At 42.8% G+C, this 19,278-nt stretch overlaps 1 protein-coding gene across 5 annotated transcripts in view; it reads right to left on the bottom strand.

Moving 5' to 3' along the window:
- The window catches only part of LOC107583782 (zinc finger protein 423-like), a 193,112-nt gene that overhangs the window by 9,458 nt on the left and 164,376 nt on the right, over window positions 1–19,278 (bottom strand). For all 5 annotated transcript variants that reach the window (XM_016270096.1, XM_016270094.1, XM_016270092.1 and 2 more), the window contains 2 exons: window positions 11,283–11,414; window positions 8,851–8,966 (listed from right to left, as the gene is read on the bottom strand). In XM_016270096.1, the coding sequence (XP_016125582.1) occupies window positions 8,851–8,966; window positions 11,283–11,414 (248 nt within the window). The remainder of the gene's footprint in view (window positions 1–8,850; window positions 8,967–11,282; window positions 11,415–19,278) is intronic.

Raw genomic sequence — 19,278 nt, forward strand, 5'->3', positions numbered from 1 at the left:
AGAGAGAGCGAGACAGAGGGCTAGTGAGTGTTATCTACAGCCAGTCAACGTCAACACTTTGTTGTCACAACAATATGTGAGCCTAGCAGGCAGAGTGCGAGTGAGAGCAAGGAGGAAAAGAGAATAGGAGAGTGTGTGAGGTGTGCTGTCAGAGCTGTGTGATTTATAGAGTGTGCTGTCAGACTCCAGCTGCTGAACCAAAGTTTCAGGTTGAGAGAGACCCCTACCAGTGTCTGTGTGTTGAGAGAAAAAATGAGATGGAGAGAATGAGAGAGGAGACAACTTTTTAAAGGCCATATTCTATACTTCTGTAGCATTTTTCCATGTGAAGTTCACTTGTAATGTTAGTGGAGCTTTCTTGGAATCAAAACACTAGCAATTTTGCACTGTACCATTTTAGACAATCTGTCCTACCCTGGTGTGACACAACAAACAATTTGTATGTTCACATCGAACATAAAAATGGGGTATGATGTGACATAAAAAACAGCCAATCAGAAGCGTTCTCTCTGTTTGCTTACTCTCACACACTTGTTTTTCCTTGTGGCATGTGAAACATTTGAAATATTTCATATTTGATAATATAAAATATTCTAAACTTCCACAAACAGTCTCTCCTCATTCATATTTAATGATTAATATAAATTAAAAAGCAGTATATAGCACTTTACGGTGACTTGTCTAGTTTGAATTAAACAAACTGTTTGCTACTGTACAAATAAAGTCAAATGACAATAAAGTCAAAAGTCTGAGATCACATTGAAAATTTGGGATTTAGTTGATCTGATTTAAAATTGATACAAACCTGAAAATAAACAGTTACAGAACTTTGAACAAATGTAAATAAATGAATAAAGGAATAAAATTGGTTTGTTTTGGCCTTAAAGGCATAGTTTAAAATTGTTGTCATTATTTATTCACCCACATCGTTCCAAACACAAAGACAAAACTTTGAAAAAATGTAAATAAATGAATTTAAATATATGAATAAAGGAACAAAATAAACACATTTTGGCCTAAAAGGGGTATTTCACTAAAAGTTAAAATTCTGTTATTATTTATTTAACCAGAGACATTTTTCAAAATATCTTCTGTGTTCCACAAAAAAAAATAGAAAATAAAAAAAGGGAAAAGCCATACAGGTTTGGAATGGCATGAGGGAGTAAATAATGACAGAATCTTCCTTTCTGGGTGAACTATTCCTTTAAGATAAAGTCTTCTCATCTGTTATGCTATGTTAATGAGCGAGGCAAACAGAGTGAAGTATCCACAGTTCTCAAACCCTCCAGATCACAGCTGCGCTCAGTGTGCATGCGCGCGCGTGTGCGTCGCGCATTGAGAGTGTCGAGCAGTGAGAGTCATCTCACCGACAGCGCTTAGACTCATACGTCACTGTCATAGCCACGACAGTTCCAGTCCCGAGCTGGCAACCCGCACGCGAGACAACAACACACACCACGCAGCGCGGAGCTGTAGCGCCACAGCACAACCCTGCTCTACTGTCATATCTGACTGGGGCATGTGCTGTACACACCCCCTCCTTCTTCTGTTGTCTTCACATTTTCATTTCAGCTCGCTTTCTCTCATGTTGTGTCTCAACATATCGTTCGCTCTGTCTGTGCATTAAAGGAACAGGCTACCATGAGAGACGGATATGAGAAAACGCTTTATAGTGATCCCAGTGGACACATCTCTCTTTTTCCCCCTCGCTCTTCCTTACCCCCTCCCTCTCTCCCTCTCATGCCAGTCCCCAAATTATTTAATTTAGCGCAGACACCATATCTCCCTATGTGCCATCCCGCTGAAGTTCTCTCTCCCTCCACGTCCTCCTCCCTTCTTTCCTCCACTTTATAGATTGTTCCAAGCAGGGGTATTTCGTGACAGAATCAGGAGTGTGGGTGGGTTCGCTGGAAAATTTGCAAAAAGGCATTTACTTCATTTTTATCTCAACATAAACACCCACATACACACTCGTGGCCCGAAACTGGTATCCAACATTGTAATAAATGAATGCGAATGTGTTGATTTACTCTGAAGATTAGTGCCGCCCCATGGTGAGTGTTTTTGATTTGAATTCGCCAGGCCCGAGCTTTGTTTGAATCTCCGTCTCAGCAAGGGCAAAGCAACAAAACAAATGCAAACAGGTAAACAACTTAAACATGTCCCCTCCGATTCTAGTTTAGTCCAATGCCCACCGCCTGGAGAATTTCCATCGAAAACCATGTGGCAATGTAAATCCGTAACACCAAGACACATTTCTTACCCATTCCCGTTTGGTACTCCAACATCGTACATATTAAGATAACCGAATACATTAGTGAGTGGTTTCATTAATTCATTATCAACTCTTGGCTAAGTTCTTGCTATTCGTCTTATTCTCATATCACGGTGCTAAAGCCATCAGAGAGATCCGAGGCCTAGCACTCTTCATGTCAGAAGGCTCAGCACGTGGCTGCAGACACAGGGATGTCGTGGCCTTCGAGAGGGAGCTGTTCTAAACACAGAGCTCATAGCTTTAGCTGGAGACACTATACTGCAGTCCCCTGATAACCCCTCAACCAGCCAGCCAATCAGCAGCAGGTAAGGTGGATTTGAGGAGCTGTAGGCATGTGTGTGTGTGTTGGGGTTAGGGCTCTGAAGAGAGCCCCCCAGATCCCCATTCTAATAACGTACACTGCCACTCCAGACGCAAGGGCAGCTGGGACACGCACACACACACACACACACTGGCAATAATAAAATTGAGAATCACAATAGAAACCTATATCAATATCTACAGCACACAAAAGCAGATTCAAAGCACACCAGACAAACTCTCCACGTACATTATAAATCTAATATGACACATAATGGAACAGATTCTATGAATGTTTTTAGAGCTTCTACACTAGTAATATTATGAAATATTATTACTATTCAAAATAATTGTTTTCTATTGTAATATATTTTGTAATTTATTTCTGTGATGCAAAGCTGAATTTTAGCAGCCATTACTCTAGTCTTCAGTGTCACATGATTATTCAGAAATCATTATAATATGTGACCATTGACCACAAAACCAGTCATAAGGGTAAATTTTTTGAAATTGAGATTTATACAGTATGTGAAAGCTGAATGAATAAGCTTTCCATTGATGTATGGTTTGTTAGGATAGGACAATATTTGGCCGAGATACAACTATTTGAAAATCTGGAATCTGAGGGTGCAAAAAAATCAAAATACTGAGAAAATCGCCTTTAAAGTTGTCCAAATGAAGTTCTATTACTAATCTATTACTAATCAAACATTAAGTTTTGATATATTTACAGTAGGAAATGTACAAAATAATATGGAACATGATCTTTACTTAATATCCTAATGATTTTTGGCATAAAAGAAAAATCTATAATTTTGACCCATACAATGTTTTTTTGGCTATTGCTAGAAATATACCCCAGTGACTTAAGACTGATTTTGTGGTCCAGGGTCACATATGTGTTATATATAATATGTGTTGAAGAAACATGTCTTATTATCAATGTTGAAAACTGTTTTGTTTTTTTGTGGAAATTGTGATTTTTAATTTTTTTTTTTTGTGATTTGTGACATTGTTTTCAGGATTCTTTGATGAACAGAAAGTTCAATAGGACAGCATTTATTTCAAGTAAAAAATTTTGGTAAAGTAAAAATCTCAACTTTTGTTGAATAAAAGTATTAATTTCTTTAAAAAAAAAATCCACCTGACCCCAAATTTTTGAACGGTGGTGTATACATAACCCTAAAATACTTGAAGTAAAGGATTTGAACAATCCCGTAACCAATATTTACCAATAATAGTAAAGGTTTCTTGCTTGCAAGGTTTGGAGAAATTGTCTACCTTGTCTCCAATGTGTGCGACACAAAATACAAATTGTAGTTTGAAATCATACAAGCTCTTCCTCCACCTCTGTGAAAAATGAAAAGTGTGAAAGAAAGCGAGTGCGTGTGTACGCCCTGATGAACGCCTCCTCCTTACATCACTCCACTCAGCACTGTATGAGAACTCACAGCCCTCAAATATTCAAGACTTTTGCAATGTCAGGGGGGTGGGGGGTGGTGTGTGGGTAGAGACAAGGAGGCATCAACAAATAAACAAGTGCAAAGACTCCCCTCCTTCCCTCATTCATACACACACAGACACACTCACTCAGTCACTCAAAAAAAAAAAATCCACCTGACCCCAAATTTTTGAACGGTGGTGTATACATAACCCTAAAATACTTGAAGTAAAGGATTTGAACAATCCCGTAACCAATATTTACCAATAATAGTAAAGGTTTCTTGCTCGCAAGGTTTGGAGAAATTGTCTACCTTGTCTCCAATGTGTGCGACACAAAATACAAATTGTAGTTTGAAATCATACAAGCTCTTCCTCCACCTCTGTGAAAAATGAAAAGTGTGAAAGAAAGCGAGTGCGTGTGTACGCCCTGATGAACGCCTCCTCCTTACATCACTCCACTCAGCACTGTATGAGAACTCACAGCCCTCAAATATTCAAGACTTTTGCAATGTCAGGGGGGTGGGGGGTGGTGTGTGGGTAGAGACAAGGAGGCATCAACAAATAAACAAGTGCAAAGACTCCCCTCCTTCCCTCATTCATACACACACAGACACACTCACTCAGTCACTCATCCATCCAAACTGCTGAGTACGGTTAAATATTAACCAGCGCTAAAGGAAACACCATACACCCACGTGCGAACACATGCCAGCGGGGAAGGGATACAGGGCGTGGAGGGAATGCGGCGCCCCCTGGAGTGCTCAATCAGAATCGGCAGTGTGTAAAAATGAGGCGCGCTGTCAGAGAGTGACAGCAGTGCCTATGGAAGGGCCGAAGGGTGGGCGGTAGGGAGTTCACCTGGGGAAACAAAACAACAACTGAAAGAAAATCTACACACACACTCACTCACACAAAAAAAAGTCTCTGAAGTTTCTAACAAAGGAGTGGAGGATCCAGCAGAGTAGGTCTAGCTGCGCTGATCGGGGCGAAGCATCACTTATTTACCAGCTTACATCTGCACTATTTATGGGGCACCAGGGAGAGGCAGAAAGGAAAGAGGGAGACGGAGAGAGAGGGGTGGGTGGGGGCAACACAGAGGGGCTAAAATATGCATGGGGGCTGGCTCTTCTGGGAGCTAGAAAAAAGAAAATGGGAAAGGGAGAAAGAATGAGAGACATAAAAAGACGAATAAGAAAAAGAGAGAGAGTTGGAAACAGTTTGAGGAAGGGAGGGAGTTGGTGGGAGTACGAACGAGAGAAAGAATTAAAGACAAGATAAAGGATGGAAGCAAAGTTTGCCATAAGGGAGAGGGGGATGATACAGTAACGTGTCTTGTGAAGGCTCATGGGAAGACGAGGATTAACTCAGTGTGGGGCCGCACTGGGAGGGCATGCTGGGTAGGGCACGTAGGCCATGCCCGTCCATCCATTCAGTCTTGTTAACAACATACACACACATTCAAGTCTCATTTCACCTGGGCAGGAGCAGGGTAAACCCCGGCACGGGTTAGGATGTCGGAACGGAGCTGTCTGTGTAGCTGACTGCTCTATTCCTCACCTCCGTAAACACTCAGGTGGGCCTGGAGTGGATGCGGGGGATGAAGCGGATGGGAGTGATGCGGTGTGCCCGCTGAGCCATGGGCTGGTGCGAGTATCTCGGTTGGCTGGCCTCAGGGTGAGGCAGACAGTGACCGACAGGGTCCAGCGCTCCCCCTGCTGCTAAATGGACTGACCGGCCATATGCCCAGCGCCGCCAGCCTTATATCACTGTCACGCCATGGCCGGGGGATCATGTGGAGGGGTGGGGTGTTTGAACCATGCACGAGATTTAGGTCACACCCCCCAAGCCCCTAAAATATTAAGTCATGGACCCGAGTAAGCTATTAACCTCACACCCTGCTACTTATAAAGACCCACCCACCAACACACACAGGCAGGCGCTGGAGGGGGCTGCAGGGATGGTGGCCCATAGCTCACAAAGATAAATGTAACTTGGGCTAGGGCAGGATGCAGCTGACCCCAGCGGCCCGTGGCAGCCACTGTGGGTTGAGTTATTCACAGTCCTGCCCCTACTCAATCTGTCTGCCCCATAATCAGCACAGAGAGAGAGAAACTGAAAACATGCTTACCCAGTCTTCATATAATGGCACTGAGCTAGCAACAGTTCATTAAGATTATTGTTAAGTTCTTAGCGGACACATTTTGCATTTTATATTTGGACTATTTGCCACTTAAGGGGAGAAATGGGATCAGGAAATGTTGAATGCGAGTCAGATTCAAACACACATCTAGAGGTCTGCTACTCAACCCTGACGGGACATGGAAAACTGTCAAGCTTTGGGTTAGGTTTGGGTCAGATTTCATGAAACATGCACAAACTGCTAGACTCCTACAACAAACTCGTTTTAGTTGAGGCATGTGTGTCAACTGATGCACAAAGCGCCACTCACACTGAAGTCATTTTCAAACCAAACAGCAATCTCTTGGTCATCGTGGTGAATTCCCGTAAAAAACTTGCATGGCGAATTTTTTTGAAATTCTCGATTGCACAGATCCCTACAGAAATGACAGGATTTTGCCCACGAAATTTCTCATAGTAACTGTAAATATGACTGTACCTTATGGCAAACTAACTCATAAGGGTCACAATCACAATTTTGTTGATTTAGCATATTTAAAATGACATTTCTTAAACGATTATTTTACTCAATACTCTAATCCAAAAATCCTTCGACAATCCTGAATCCAGTGCTGATACTATCGGAGGTTAGGTTTGCACTATTAAAGACAAGTCCCTAGAGGGAAATCAACCAGTTAGCAGTAACTTTTTAACCAGTACATTTAGTTCTAGTCCTTTAGAAGGGACTGCGTGGGAAGAATGTGTGTGAGAAAGAGATTTAAATTCTGACTGGCCCTTAGGCTTGGCTGAGATGTCTGCATTTGAGTTGGTGCTTAAATTGATACTATTTTTCACCACACAGCTCTGTGATATCTCCAGCTAAACTTGAGTCAGCAGATGTGTCTCACTGCTCTGCCATATCTGCATCATCTGGGAATCATTACCACGGGTCAGGAACATCCAGAGATGCTTTAAAACCAAACCACCACCACTAGAAGGTCTGTATTTCCATACAAAAACATATTTTTGTTGGGCAATGAAGACACAAAACTCCTGCCCAACAAAGAACAAAACTACATAGTGGTTCCAAAGAATGTCAGTAAAGAGTATTTACATTTAAATGCATCAAAAAATGCCAGATTTTTAAAAATGTGTTTACACTGACAGTGATTAGCATTGAGAAACTGACCAAAAGTAAATACTTTTTAAAAAGAGGTGATTTGAGGCCACATTAGCAATAGCAAAAACTGGCAGTGCGACAAAGTTGAGCAGGAATAAATCGCTGTCAGTGAAAATGCACATCAAGGTATACAGTCATGTCAAAAGGAAAGGGACTTCAGGTACCACAGTGTCATAAAGAAAAGTTATAGCAAAAAGTGTACAGAGTGTGGCAGCACTTTGTAAACGTGTGTGGCAGCACTTGCTCGCTAAAGTCTATATGTGTGTGAGTGTGTCAGTCTCTGAGTGGAGGGGTTCAGGGCCCCCCTCAGGGAACTCCGATAAAGGCTTCAGTAAAAAGAGAGAGACCATACCTAACACAGTAGAAGAGACTGAAAGAGAAACAGATACAGAACAAAAACCAGAAAGAAAGAGAATGGAAGAGGGATAGAGAGAAAGAAAGAAACAGAGTCTCATCCGGAAAGAAATAATGTCAAGTGGACAGAGTGTGTTATTGTTACAGTAGGCAAACGCCTTTTGATGAGCGGTTAGACATCAGATTGTGCTGTGAACTTGAGCGTGAACCTGTAGGGCATACAGCTGTCTGTACAGTATCTCTAACTGCTCAAGGCCATCTGAACTGTTATTAGTGTACGCTCCTCCATACAGTATATAGTGCTTAGTGGTGCAGTGATTCTCAACTGGTTTTGTTTGATTTTACACAGGATGTGACCCAACGCACAAGAGTACCAAAAGAGTTCATTATAATAAAGAAAAGGTAGCAAAAGCAAACAAAATGCCTTTAAAATAAAAATACTAAATGTGTTATTTCATGTTATGAAGAGTATTAGCCCCAAAATATGCACAATTATTTATTATATAATTAATTATTCATAATTAAAATAGTATGGGATAGAAAACACTATAAAGTTTGATTGTGTGTGTTTGTGTGTGTATGTATAAATATGAGTTCCAGCAGTCACAGCAGGTGGTGTGATTGATTTGCAGAGTAGTGGGTCTAATCGTTACTGGCTTGAGGATGCACCTTGTTTTCTCCTTTAATTCCCTTATTAGCTGTGATCTGTGTCACATCTGTGTCTATCAGGGCTAACTGAGATCGACTACAGAATCCCTCTATATTCCAAACATCACAAAGCAGATACACCGTTTGCTACTACTCATTGCTCATTGATTCACTGCACAAATGACACATAAAATATGAAAACCTGAACATCAGAAGTTCTTACATGGCTTTCTGGAATATTTGGTTTTGTATTTGTGGTTTTTCTAGATTTGTGTTTTTCTTATCACTCTTTGTGCCAAATGTGAGTACAGATTGGCTTTGGAAAGCAAAGAGTTACTCCTGTATAAATGTATTATGAACTGTAACAATGCATGGTTTACACTGAATTTTTGATCAAATAAAATAAAATGGCCAGTAAATGTTCTCAATAACCATTGACAGGTCTTGTGAAAAGGAATTTTGGACTTATTCCAGAGAGTCATGAATGTTCACCTTCTTTTATTGCACTGCCATGTGGTTCTGCATTACTCACCTGGAGCTCAGTTTGGAAGAAGAACTTCTGCGGACACTGGGAGCAGTCGTATATCTTGTCCTCCTGTCCATGGACAGCAAAGATGTGCTGCTGCAGCTTATTGGCCTGAACAAACACTGGGGGGGGGGAATGACAGAAGGGAAACAGCAGTCAAACAATTGGCCGAAACGCTTTACCCAAGAGTGTACAGCGAATTGGCTGTGAAAATAGCTGATTCGATTAAGAACTAATCCTGAGTGAGGAATTAAAAAAAATCCATGACTACCAACTTTCACGCTTTGGGTAGGAGAGAGAGAATAAAAATAATGACTTTTTTGGATTTGAGACAATGTGTCGGCACTGAGGAAAGAAGGGGGAGGGGGTGTTCTAAAATAAAAAGCTCTCAAACTCTCTTTATCGAAGAGCAGGGGATGACAGCCAGAGATGGAGGGAGAGACAGAGACAGACTAAAGTATCCCCACCAGACCTTGTGATATTTATCAATAAATCATTCCTCTTTCCTTGGGTTTTTAAATTCAGTTCGTGTATTTTTTTTTTCTTTCTCAGTAAACTTAAGTTTGCTGTGTGTGGAGACTATGAATTATTGAGTGTCCCTGGAGGAGAAGGCATCTGCTTACTTATTCATGAGCCACACAGGAATAGTGTTAAAGTTTAAAAGAGGACTGCGTACCTGTAAGGGAGGAAAGGGGGAAGAGAACGTGGTGTAGACAAACAACTCAGTAAAGGTGAAAGAAAGACGGTGAACTAATCCGCAAGGAGGAAGAGAGAGAGGGAGACAAAGGGACGGACAAGGCAAAAGAACAAATGATTTGATCAGAGGGGTGGAGGGAAGGACGAATAGAGAAGCAAAAGAGAGTGTACAGTGAATATGGAAGGAGCTGGAACTAGAAGAGGAAGAAAAAGATGAATCAAATAAAAAACGAGTGCGAAATTATCTGGAGAATGGCGTGTTGCACCAGTCTTTAATGTTGACAAGCTCAAGTAATGATTTCTGATTCCCAAAGGTTAGCTGACAAACAGTCCAAAGTGACTTTCAAACTTAGTGTGAGGAGACACACACACACACTGGGCCTGTTTAACTAAATGCACACGTACACGGAGGGTCCTACCCTGGAGAGCGAGAGCGGATTACATTGCCTTTCTATAAACCTGCCCTTTATTCTCTGACCTCTCCTCTCCTGAGCACACACACACATAATCTTCTCATCTCAAAGACATTCAGCATGACAACTGGCCTACAGAAAAAGGTAGTAGATTGTATGTGATACTTTACAGCATACAAAATGGCCATTATGATTTTATAAAGCCAGTCAACTGTGGGCTCTTGTTTGTCTATTCTACTGCAGTGCCTTCTGGTCCACTGAAAGTGGGACGTCTGACAGAGGCTCGATCTGTCCAGGGGTCATGAGACCCACTAGGCATCACAGCAGGGAGATCAGCTCTCATTAGCTTTATCATCAGCTCAGCAGGTCGCCTGCGAGAACTGCAGCCTCCTGTCTTGGCCACGTTGAACTTTATTAACCATTGTGTGCTTCTGCGTAAGAGTGTGTCATAATATCTCTCTTCTATCTCAAGTCTAGAGAAACTGATTTTGATTCATATAATGTAGTATGTATATGTACAATATGTGTATATTTTGATCTTGAATGCATTTCAGAAGCTGTAAGTTGATCCGTGTTCTCAGAGGCCATGTTGAGTCTTTCTTCTGTCTCGCCAGGATGAACAATGAATTTAATAGTTAAATCAGTTCAATTAGCAGGACAAGGAGGAGAAATGGAGCAGAGGAATGGAGGGGAGAGAGAGGGGGTGAGTGGTGGCGATGAGGATGAGATTGAGAGAGGGGGAGAAAAATAGAGAGGATAGAGAAAAATAAATAAGAGAAATGAGACAAGAAAAGAGACAGGACAGAACAACATGAAAACAATAGTGAAATAGATGAGACAAAAAGAGATGAGAAAGGTGAAAAGAAAGGAACAGAAAAGACTAAAAACAAATAAACGAGTTCGAAAGAAAAGAAAAGAGATGAGGAAAAACAGATGAAAAAACAAGATGACAAAAGAAGAGAACTGAAGACTAAAAGAGAAGAGAAGAGAAGAAATGAAAAACTAGGCGACAAGGGGTGAATCAAGACAAGATGTAAAAAGCAAAGCAGCAAGACAGAATAAAGAGAGACAGACAAGTAGAGACAGACAAGAAGCAAAGAGATGACAAAAAAGTAAAGACACTTTTGCATGTAATCCTACATGAGGGAATGTGCTAAATGGTGCTTAATTGACTGCAGTTGGCCACATGCATGGCCATGTGACCGTACACTGTGTGCAGTTACCCTCTCATCACTGGCAGTGTGTACTCCCCCCACCTCCCCCACACTCTTTGACTGCCCCTGACCCTACGACCTCAACCCCACCAACCCCCTGGGCCGGACCCCTCACCTGTAAAGCAGACAGGACACTTGAAGGTGCCTCCCATGCCCTCGAAGCTGTGCTCAATCAGGTGACACAGGAGCTTGGCCGGAGAGTCAAACATCTGGTTACACAGCTTGCACTCATGATTGATGCCTTCCTCTGCAACACAAGAGCACGATACAACAGGTTACACACACCAGCAGGGTCAGACAGAGAGAATGAGAGACAGAGAGACACATGCTGCCAAAAGACAAGGCACGACATTTTTACACATTAACCGTCTGCAAGGGCGTCTCATAACCAAGCGGTCGAAGTCTTTTCGAGATCTCTTGAGCGAACAGGGTCATTTTCTGTTTCTTCCCATCCTTGCACATCATTTGTGGTCCCAGGCTTATAATCTTCAGCTCTGGACAGTATGACCACCCGTTCCATCCCTCCTCCCCCTCCTCTGCCCAGTGCCATCTCTTTCCTGGCCGGTAATTGCCTGCTACCCCCCTAGTGCTGCAGGCTCTATGCCCTCCCTCTGCCCGCTGTTCTATTTTAAGCCTGCCTGTGTGACATCAGTGCCGCCCCCTGCTGGTGTGGGACAGATGAAAGGTGGGCGTCGTGTCCTGGCTGGACACCTCTGCTCTCGTCTTATCACCCACCCGCCACACAGGCCTGAGCCCAGCCCGCCTGCCTGCGCTCCATCAGACACCCGCCGCCGGACTCCCACACCGATCCCCCGAACCACTAACTGAGCCCTGGGGTACGGTAGATGCCGACACAGCACCACCTCCCAGACCCCCGTCTTCCAAAGCGTCCAGCACCCCACCGGCTCGTGCAGACAGGCCCGTTGCTGAGCTACGGGGTGTGCGGAGGGTTAATAAAGTCTTCAATCATATATCCCCACCATCACCCTGACCTCCACCTCCCACCCCCCCCTTCCAAAAGCCACCTCCGCCGATTCCAATCTCTGCTCCGTCTCAAAGGCCCACACAAGGGTGCTCTAATCCCCATTTGAAAGGAGCGGGAGGAGAGGTAGAGGGGCAGTGAAAGTAAAGGGGGGGGGGGGGGGGGGGGAGGGGGCCCCGTTGGTGCGGCCTCCTTTTGGAGGAAAATATGAACTACAGTAGTTAAGGGATGTTCTGTACGAGACAAAATCCAGTGCACGGCTATGAATGAACCAAATTATATGCACACAGATGCACACGAGAGGGAAGCCTGACCAAAGTGAATGCACTGCAAAAAAAAATTTTTTGAGCTAAAATATTTACATGGATCTTGTCTTGTACAAATCATTCTCAAACTAGTGGAGATTTTTCTGTGAAATACATTTGATATACTAAAGCTAGTCACACTGCAAAAACTTACCACTTAATGAGTTTTTAATGAGTGGTTTTTTACTTTATTTCCACTTAAAATATGTAAAAATTCTTGAAACATTTTTGAGAAGCACCACTGATAAGAGAATATATCTTGAATATAAGTATATTTTGTTTAGCCAAATTTTAAGTATTAAAACAAGTGATTTTTTTTCCAGTGTACAAAAGTTATATACAGTAAATACAGTTATATACAGAACACAAGTAAATGTATCTTTGTGGATGCAGATGAACTGAATGAACCGCACACAGAGAGAAGCAAGCCCAAAACCAAAAATTGTGAAGAATGAAACAAGGACAGGTAAAGGAAGAGGATTCCTTTCTGGGAGGTTATAACCAGGTTTAGTATATCAAATGCCTTTCTGAGGGAGGATCTACACTAAAAAAGAAGAGACTACATCCGTTTTTTCCACTTAAAATATGTAAAAATTCTTGAAACATTTTTGAGAAGCACCACTGATAAGAGAATATATCTTGAATATAAGTATATTTTGTTTAGCCAAATTTTAAGTATTAAAACAAGTGAATTTTTTTTCCAGTGTACAAAAGTTATATACAGTAAATACAGTTATATACAGAACACAAGTAAATGTATCTTTGTGGATGCAGATGAACTGAATGAACCGCACACAGAGAGAAGCAAGCCCAAAACCAAAAATTGTGAAGAATGAAACAAGGACAGGTAAAGGAAGAGGATTCCTTTCTGGGAGGTTATAACCAGGTTTAGTATATCAAATGCCTTTCTGAGGGAGGATCTACACTAAAAAAGAAGAGACTACATCCGTTCCGCGGATACGGATGGACCAAACGATATGCACACTGACAAAAACGAAAGGGAATTGAGTCCAAAGTGAAAAATTGGGAAAAATGAGAGAATCAGAGTTAGAGGAAGAGAATTCTGCTAAAGAAAGCAGAAAGCAAAGGGATAATTGGGCTGTCCAACACAAAGTAATGGTAGCCAAGGGGCCTGTGAGCATGTGTGTTTCCGCAAGCATGTGTGTGTGTGTGCACTAAAAGTAAGCCTTTCTCTGAGAGAACTGCAGTTGATCAGTAAGTATGGAACATGCTCCATCATCTATTTTCCAGTCTGCACAGAAACACTAAGCTCTCCACTTCATTGTGTGCGTGTTTCTATATGAGAGAGTGATGGGGCTACGTTGGGATTACAGTTGCTTGTTACTGCAAACCAGACTAGTGCTGTCAGGGAGAGCATTTGATCAGTGAGGCTGACACAAAGGTCTCAGAGAGGGGGACTGCAGTGTGCTAGGGGAGCCATCACACCACTAAAGAGGAGAAGACAGACGTGTAGAGTGCAGCAGAGGGCCTAGGAAGTGCATGACAACAACACGCTCTTTCATAACTGAAACTAACTGGGGGTTAAAAAAAGAACAAAAGGACTTTACAAGCACTGCGACACATCGTGAAAGGCAAACCGAAGACATTTCAGAATTCCTTCCCTTCATCTCAGAAAGCATTGATGCTTGGCATGTTGTGTATATATATATATATATATATATATATATATATATATATATATATATATATATATATATACTGTATATATACATATATACTAGTGCTGTCAGGGAGAGCATTTGATCAGTGAGGCTGACACAAAGGTCTCAGAGAGGGGGACTGCAGTGTGCTAGGGGAGCCATCACACCACTAAAGAGGAGAAGACAGACGTGTAGAGTGCAGCAGAGGGCCTAGGAAGTGCATGACAACAACACGCTCTTTCATAACTGAAACTAACTGGGGGTTAAAAAAAGAACAAAAGGACTTTACAAGCACTGCGACACATCGTGAAAGGCAAACCGAAGACATTTCAGAATTCCTTCCCTTCATCTCAGAAAGCATTGATGCTTGGCATGTTGTGTATATATATATATATATATATATATATATATATATATATGTACATAGTGCCGTTTGCATGTCGCTAAGTATAAAGGTTGACTGAAAGCAACCGATTTCTTCCCTTTATCTGGAATCTGATTATGAGAGAGGTTAAACGATTTAACTGCTGTCCACCTTTTCTACTCAAAGAATTTCACCCTATATTCATCGCTTATCAGAGCTTGTGCTAAGTAAAGCAGGAAGGGAGGGAGGGACAGGAAGGAAAATAGAGATATAAGAGCAGCTAGAGGCAGGGATGTGCGTCTGAGAGAATATTTAACTGGAAATGAGAACAAGACGAAAAAAAAGAAAACTGGCTGCCTCTAAAGGTATGCAGCATCTTAATTGAGAAACCGCATGAAGCCGCCACACATTCGCAGAATCACTGATGAGGGCTTTCCAGGACATCGATAGAGGGAGGGAGGCAGAGAGGGAGCGCGAGAGAGAAACGGCAAGAGGATCAAATCAAGAAAACAGCGATCGCGCAAACAGATAGGTAAGAAAGCAAATGAGTAAAGGATGTATTCATGTGGTATTCCAGGTTGTTATTCCACCGACTGAACAGGCCAACTCTCCTTGTCGCTACACCTCTGCAGTGGCTGCTGCTGCAAAGCTTGGCCAATGTGCTTCCAGCTAATTGACCAGGGGGAGCCAGGTGGCGCCCTGGCCTGTGCCGCTCCTCTGGGACGGGCCCATCTATATGAGAGTGCCTCCCTCCTTCCATCTTGCTCTCTCTCTCTTGCTCTCTCTTTCCACCCATCACCCCCTGTAGCGTGCACTGGCACACAAATGAGCTGTGTAGATGGGAGCTGCACATCCCATGTGGCTCGGCACCTCTCGCCTGGCCCTGAGGCCTGCGGCCCCCGGATTGATGGCCCGAGCGGTAGAGAGGCAGAATGGGAGAGCTGTGGGAGAGGAGTGGAAGGAGGGGAGCGAGCTGGGGCGAAAGGGGGTGGAGGTAGCGGGCTTCTCTAGGGGGCGAGCTCAAGGTGTGTTGCCATGGCAACTCAGAGAGGGAGAGCAGGGAGAAGCGGCGGCGTGCTGAGCTTGACCCATGCTGGTGGGGGTGGCAATGTGGGCCAAAACTGAGTGCACACACACACAGACACTCCTACTGCAGGGCTAGGGGGTCTCGAGAGCTCTTGCTTCCTACTCTCTTTTCTTTCTTTCTTACACACAAACACAGAGTGCTGCAGAGTCATCTCTCTACTTTCACACCATACACGCACACAGTGACTCACTCCACAACGTCTCCTTTATACAACTTTCATTCATGCTCAAAAAGTTAAACCCAGCCTCGACAAAACATACACGGCCCGATGGCGATGCTGAGAGCAAATTGGGGGACACGACTAACTCATCCGTGTTCTTTCCTGGCTGTCGGACTGATTCACACATATCCTATTATCTGCAGCAAATATTTCCGGAACGCGCTCTCTCTCTCTCTTTATCTGGCTGCCAAACGGGATGGAGTCTCCGGCTCCAGATATTTTTGGCAAATGTGGACGGCATATGGAGTTGACCAGCTTGGAATCTCCTATCAGATTACATAACAGTAGGACGCTGGATCCCTCTACCCTGCAGAAACCGACCTTCATGCAAACAAGCAAACAAACAAACTCTCCATCCAAAGTGCATGCCACCCTCTTCGCTCGTCTACTTCATCCATTGCTGTTGTGCACGTCTAAACTCATGGTGCTTCCGTGCTTATTCGGCATCATCTACCCTGCTGGTGTGGTTGTCTTTTTGACTCAGGCTGGTATACGGATGAGTGTGGTACATTTCTACCAACTGTGGGTATTGACTCAAAGCTTAAGCAAGCCATTGAGACCCACAGTCCTCTATAAGTGAACTTTACATTTAAACCTGGTGCTGTGTATATGTTTATAAAAAAAACATACTAACATACAAGTATGCAAATGTGTAGGTGAATGCAAGTTGTATCAACAGTTGTATCAGTTGTATCAACAGCGTTTCAATAGCAGTAACAAAGCTCATCAGTCAAGGAGGAGACAAAGTTACTATCAAAGTCTGTGTCTTTAAAACATATGTGTCTTTATTCAGGTAAATATCTATAAATTTGACAATATTTTAACTAACTTAAACTAATCAAGATTCTCTTTAAATTGTTGCTATGTCTGTGGTTGTGTGCCATTCAGAACTGAATTGGAAATGCCTTTTAAATTCAAATTCCATTCCTGATTTTGAAATAAGGTAGCCGACTGCAATTCAATGTCAATGTAAGGAAGTATAATTCAAATGAATTTTAATTAAATAACTGTCACTTTTAACTAGAAAGGCAAAGTTTGTTAAAAGAAATGTTGAATGATTGTTGAAAAGGTTTTAATTTTTGGATGGATGGATGGATGGATGGATAGGTAGATGTGACTAATGTCTGCAAATTATGTAAAAATGTGTTTCAGGTTTAAGGATTAATCTTACCTATGAGGTCTTGTCAATATCACACTCTTCATTATGAACGCTGCTTCAGGTCTCGGAGCAGCACAGAATCAAATTAGCTTTCTAAAGTCTGATTATGCCTTGTTACTACCAGGGTGCTCTCATCCAGAGAACTTCATTACCCATAATGCACTACAGGACCAGCTGCACAAGTCTCACACTGTGTTTAGTTTATCAACGAATGAATTGCCCCCTATAATAAACCAACCACATACTCTTCCAGTCAAAGTGCTCTGTTCTTAACAAGAGCCACCCTCCTAATTTCTTCTCCACCAATCAGTACGTGTCAGCAGGTCTAACCCCCTATGAGGCAGGCTGGTCTGGCTGCAGTGTTGATGACCACCCAGTGCTCCCACTGAGGCAGCGCTCTCTCATTTCCAGCACACACAGATAAAAAGACTGCACACTGTGCTGCAGATAGAGTCTGCAATCAAAACAGAGCTCAAATCATGGATAAAACATGCATGTTTACCGCATAAAGACCTTGCAATGCCTGAAAAATAGAACAAAACGGTTTTGACCAAGGCTTTTTCATGGCTTAAACACTGAAAGTGAATTAACCGAATTACAAAAATGTAATATGTGTGCCTCAGTTCCCAGGGCAAATTATATGCATGCCCATGCATACATACACACGCAAACAGTAACCCACCCACATCCTCTTGTACATACAAACCACCCTCGACCTCACAGTCACACACACTTGAGGACCTGATTGTTAGTGTGTAATATATGCACAGCTACAGCTATTTGTGTTTTGAATGTTAATTGAATGCTGGAAAGTGCCAGTGGGGGAATAGTTCTAATCAGCATACCAATAAACCCTTCACATGATAAAGTCTTTATAAGAAGCACTTACTCCCATGGCCTCCATATACCTCAACAGTCACTGTACTCCCCCTCCTCTCTCTCTCACCTCTCATCTCTTTCCTATCATCCGCGTGTCCTCGAACCTTCCTAGATGGCGCGAATGCAAAACAGCCGCGTTACAACTGAATCCAACACATGTGACCATATGCTTCAGTGATTAAATAATAGTAAATCTAGACTATAAAAACGAGGAAAAAGAGGCATGTGTGGTGTTGAGGCGAATGCTTGAGTCGCCATGGCAACGCAAAGGCATGAATAATACGCTCAATGAAGAATTATTACCCGTATAATAAACTCCTCAGAACAGCCAGGTGACTTGGCCGGGGCCTTGTTGAAAACGAGAGAGACGAAGCAACACGCAGAAGACACAAATGTATATTTCAAGGTCAAAGTGAGCTGTAACTCCTTTGCCAACTGCAAACTTTTATTGGAAGTGGACACACGCGTGAGTGCGCCTGCACTCGCACAGCCCCAGATTGCTAATTGCAGTATAGAGGGTAATTATGGCTCTGGTGAGTGGTCAGCGGAGTATGTGCTGGCCAGTGCTGTTGGCTGGACCTGGTCTTTGTGGGGTCTTATTGAATTTGAGGCCTGGTGCAGTGAATTTGGAGTTGGCCGAGCTGTCTCTCTCTAATGCTGCAATCTGCCACACGACTTTCCGAAGACATGACGGGTTGCTTTCAAACACAATGGCTGCCAGAGGACGCAGCTGCCTTTACTATTACAAACACACAATGGTCACATTCAGCAAAGTATACACAGCAGTCCTCTAAAAGGGACAATATGGCTCTGTAAACAGTAAGCGTTTATGCTCTTTGTGCACATATGCGTGTTCATCTGTGTTTATGTATATTTATATATGTATGCACGTGTGCATTTAATCCACGCCCCTGGGTGCGCCAGGGGCTTTTTATCCACGCAAGATCTCCCAAATGCAGCTCAAAAGCAATATCCATGAACCATTCCACCACAATTGCTCATTGTCAGTTTGGCCCTTTGGGACACAGCGGATTCCCGGGACTTAATTTCTGTCCTCCCCCCTATCGTTCAACCCATTGACTCCAAAACCCCATCAGCTGTATAGAAAAATAATCTGCAAAAAAATACCTCTATCACATAGAAATTTGAACCACATCCTATACTTCCGAGACAGGTCGCCTATGCCAACCTTCCACTTCCCCTTACCTTTCATCTCTCTCCTGTGTTTTTTTTTTCCTTCTTCTGTATTAGGACACGTCTACGTCTTTGGTTGGCTGGTTGTGAATTATCTGCTCACTAAGGAAGGGGGGAAATTCTGAGCAAATATGAGGAAGCAGCAGGATGCTAATAATGCACCTCCAGCTGTTCAAGTTAACCTGCAAATGTGTCCATCTGTACCTCCAGAGAAAGAGGGAGACAGAGAGAGAGAAAGATGAAATGCTAGATAGGATAGA

Source organism: Sinocyclocheilus grahami, unplaced genomic scaffold (genome assembly GCF_001515645.1).
Source record: "Sinocyclocheilus grahami isolate Dianchi unplaced genomic scaffold, SAMN03320097.WGS_v1.1 scaffold55.1, whole genome shotgun sequence".
NCBI lineage: Eukaryota > Metazoa > Chordata > Actinopteri > Cypriniformes > Cyprinidae > Sinocyclocheilus > Sinocyclocheilus grahami.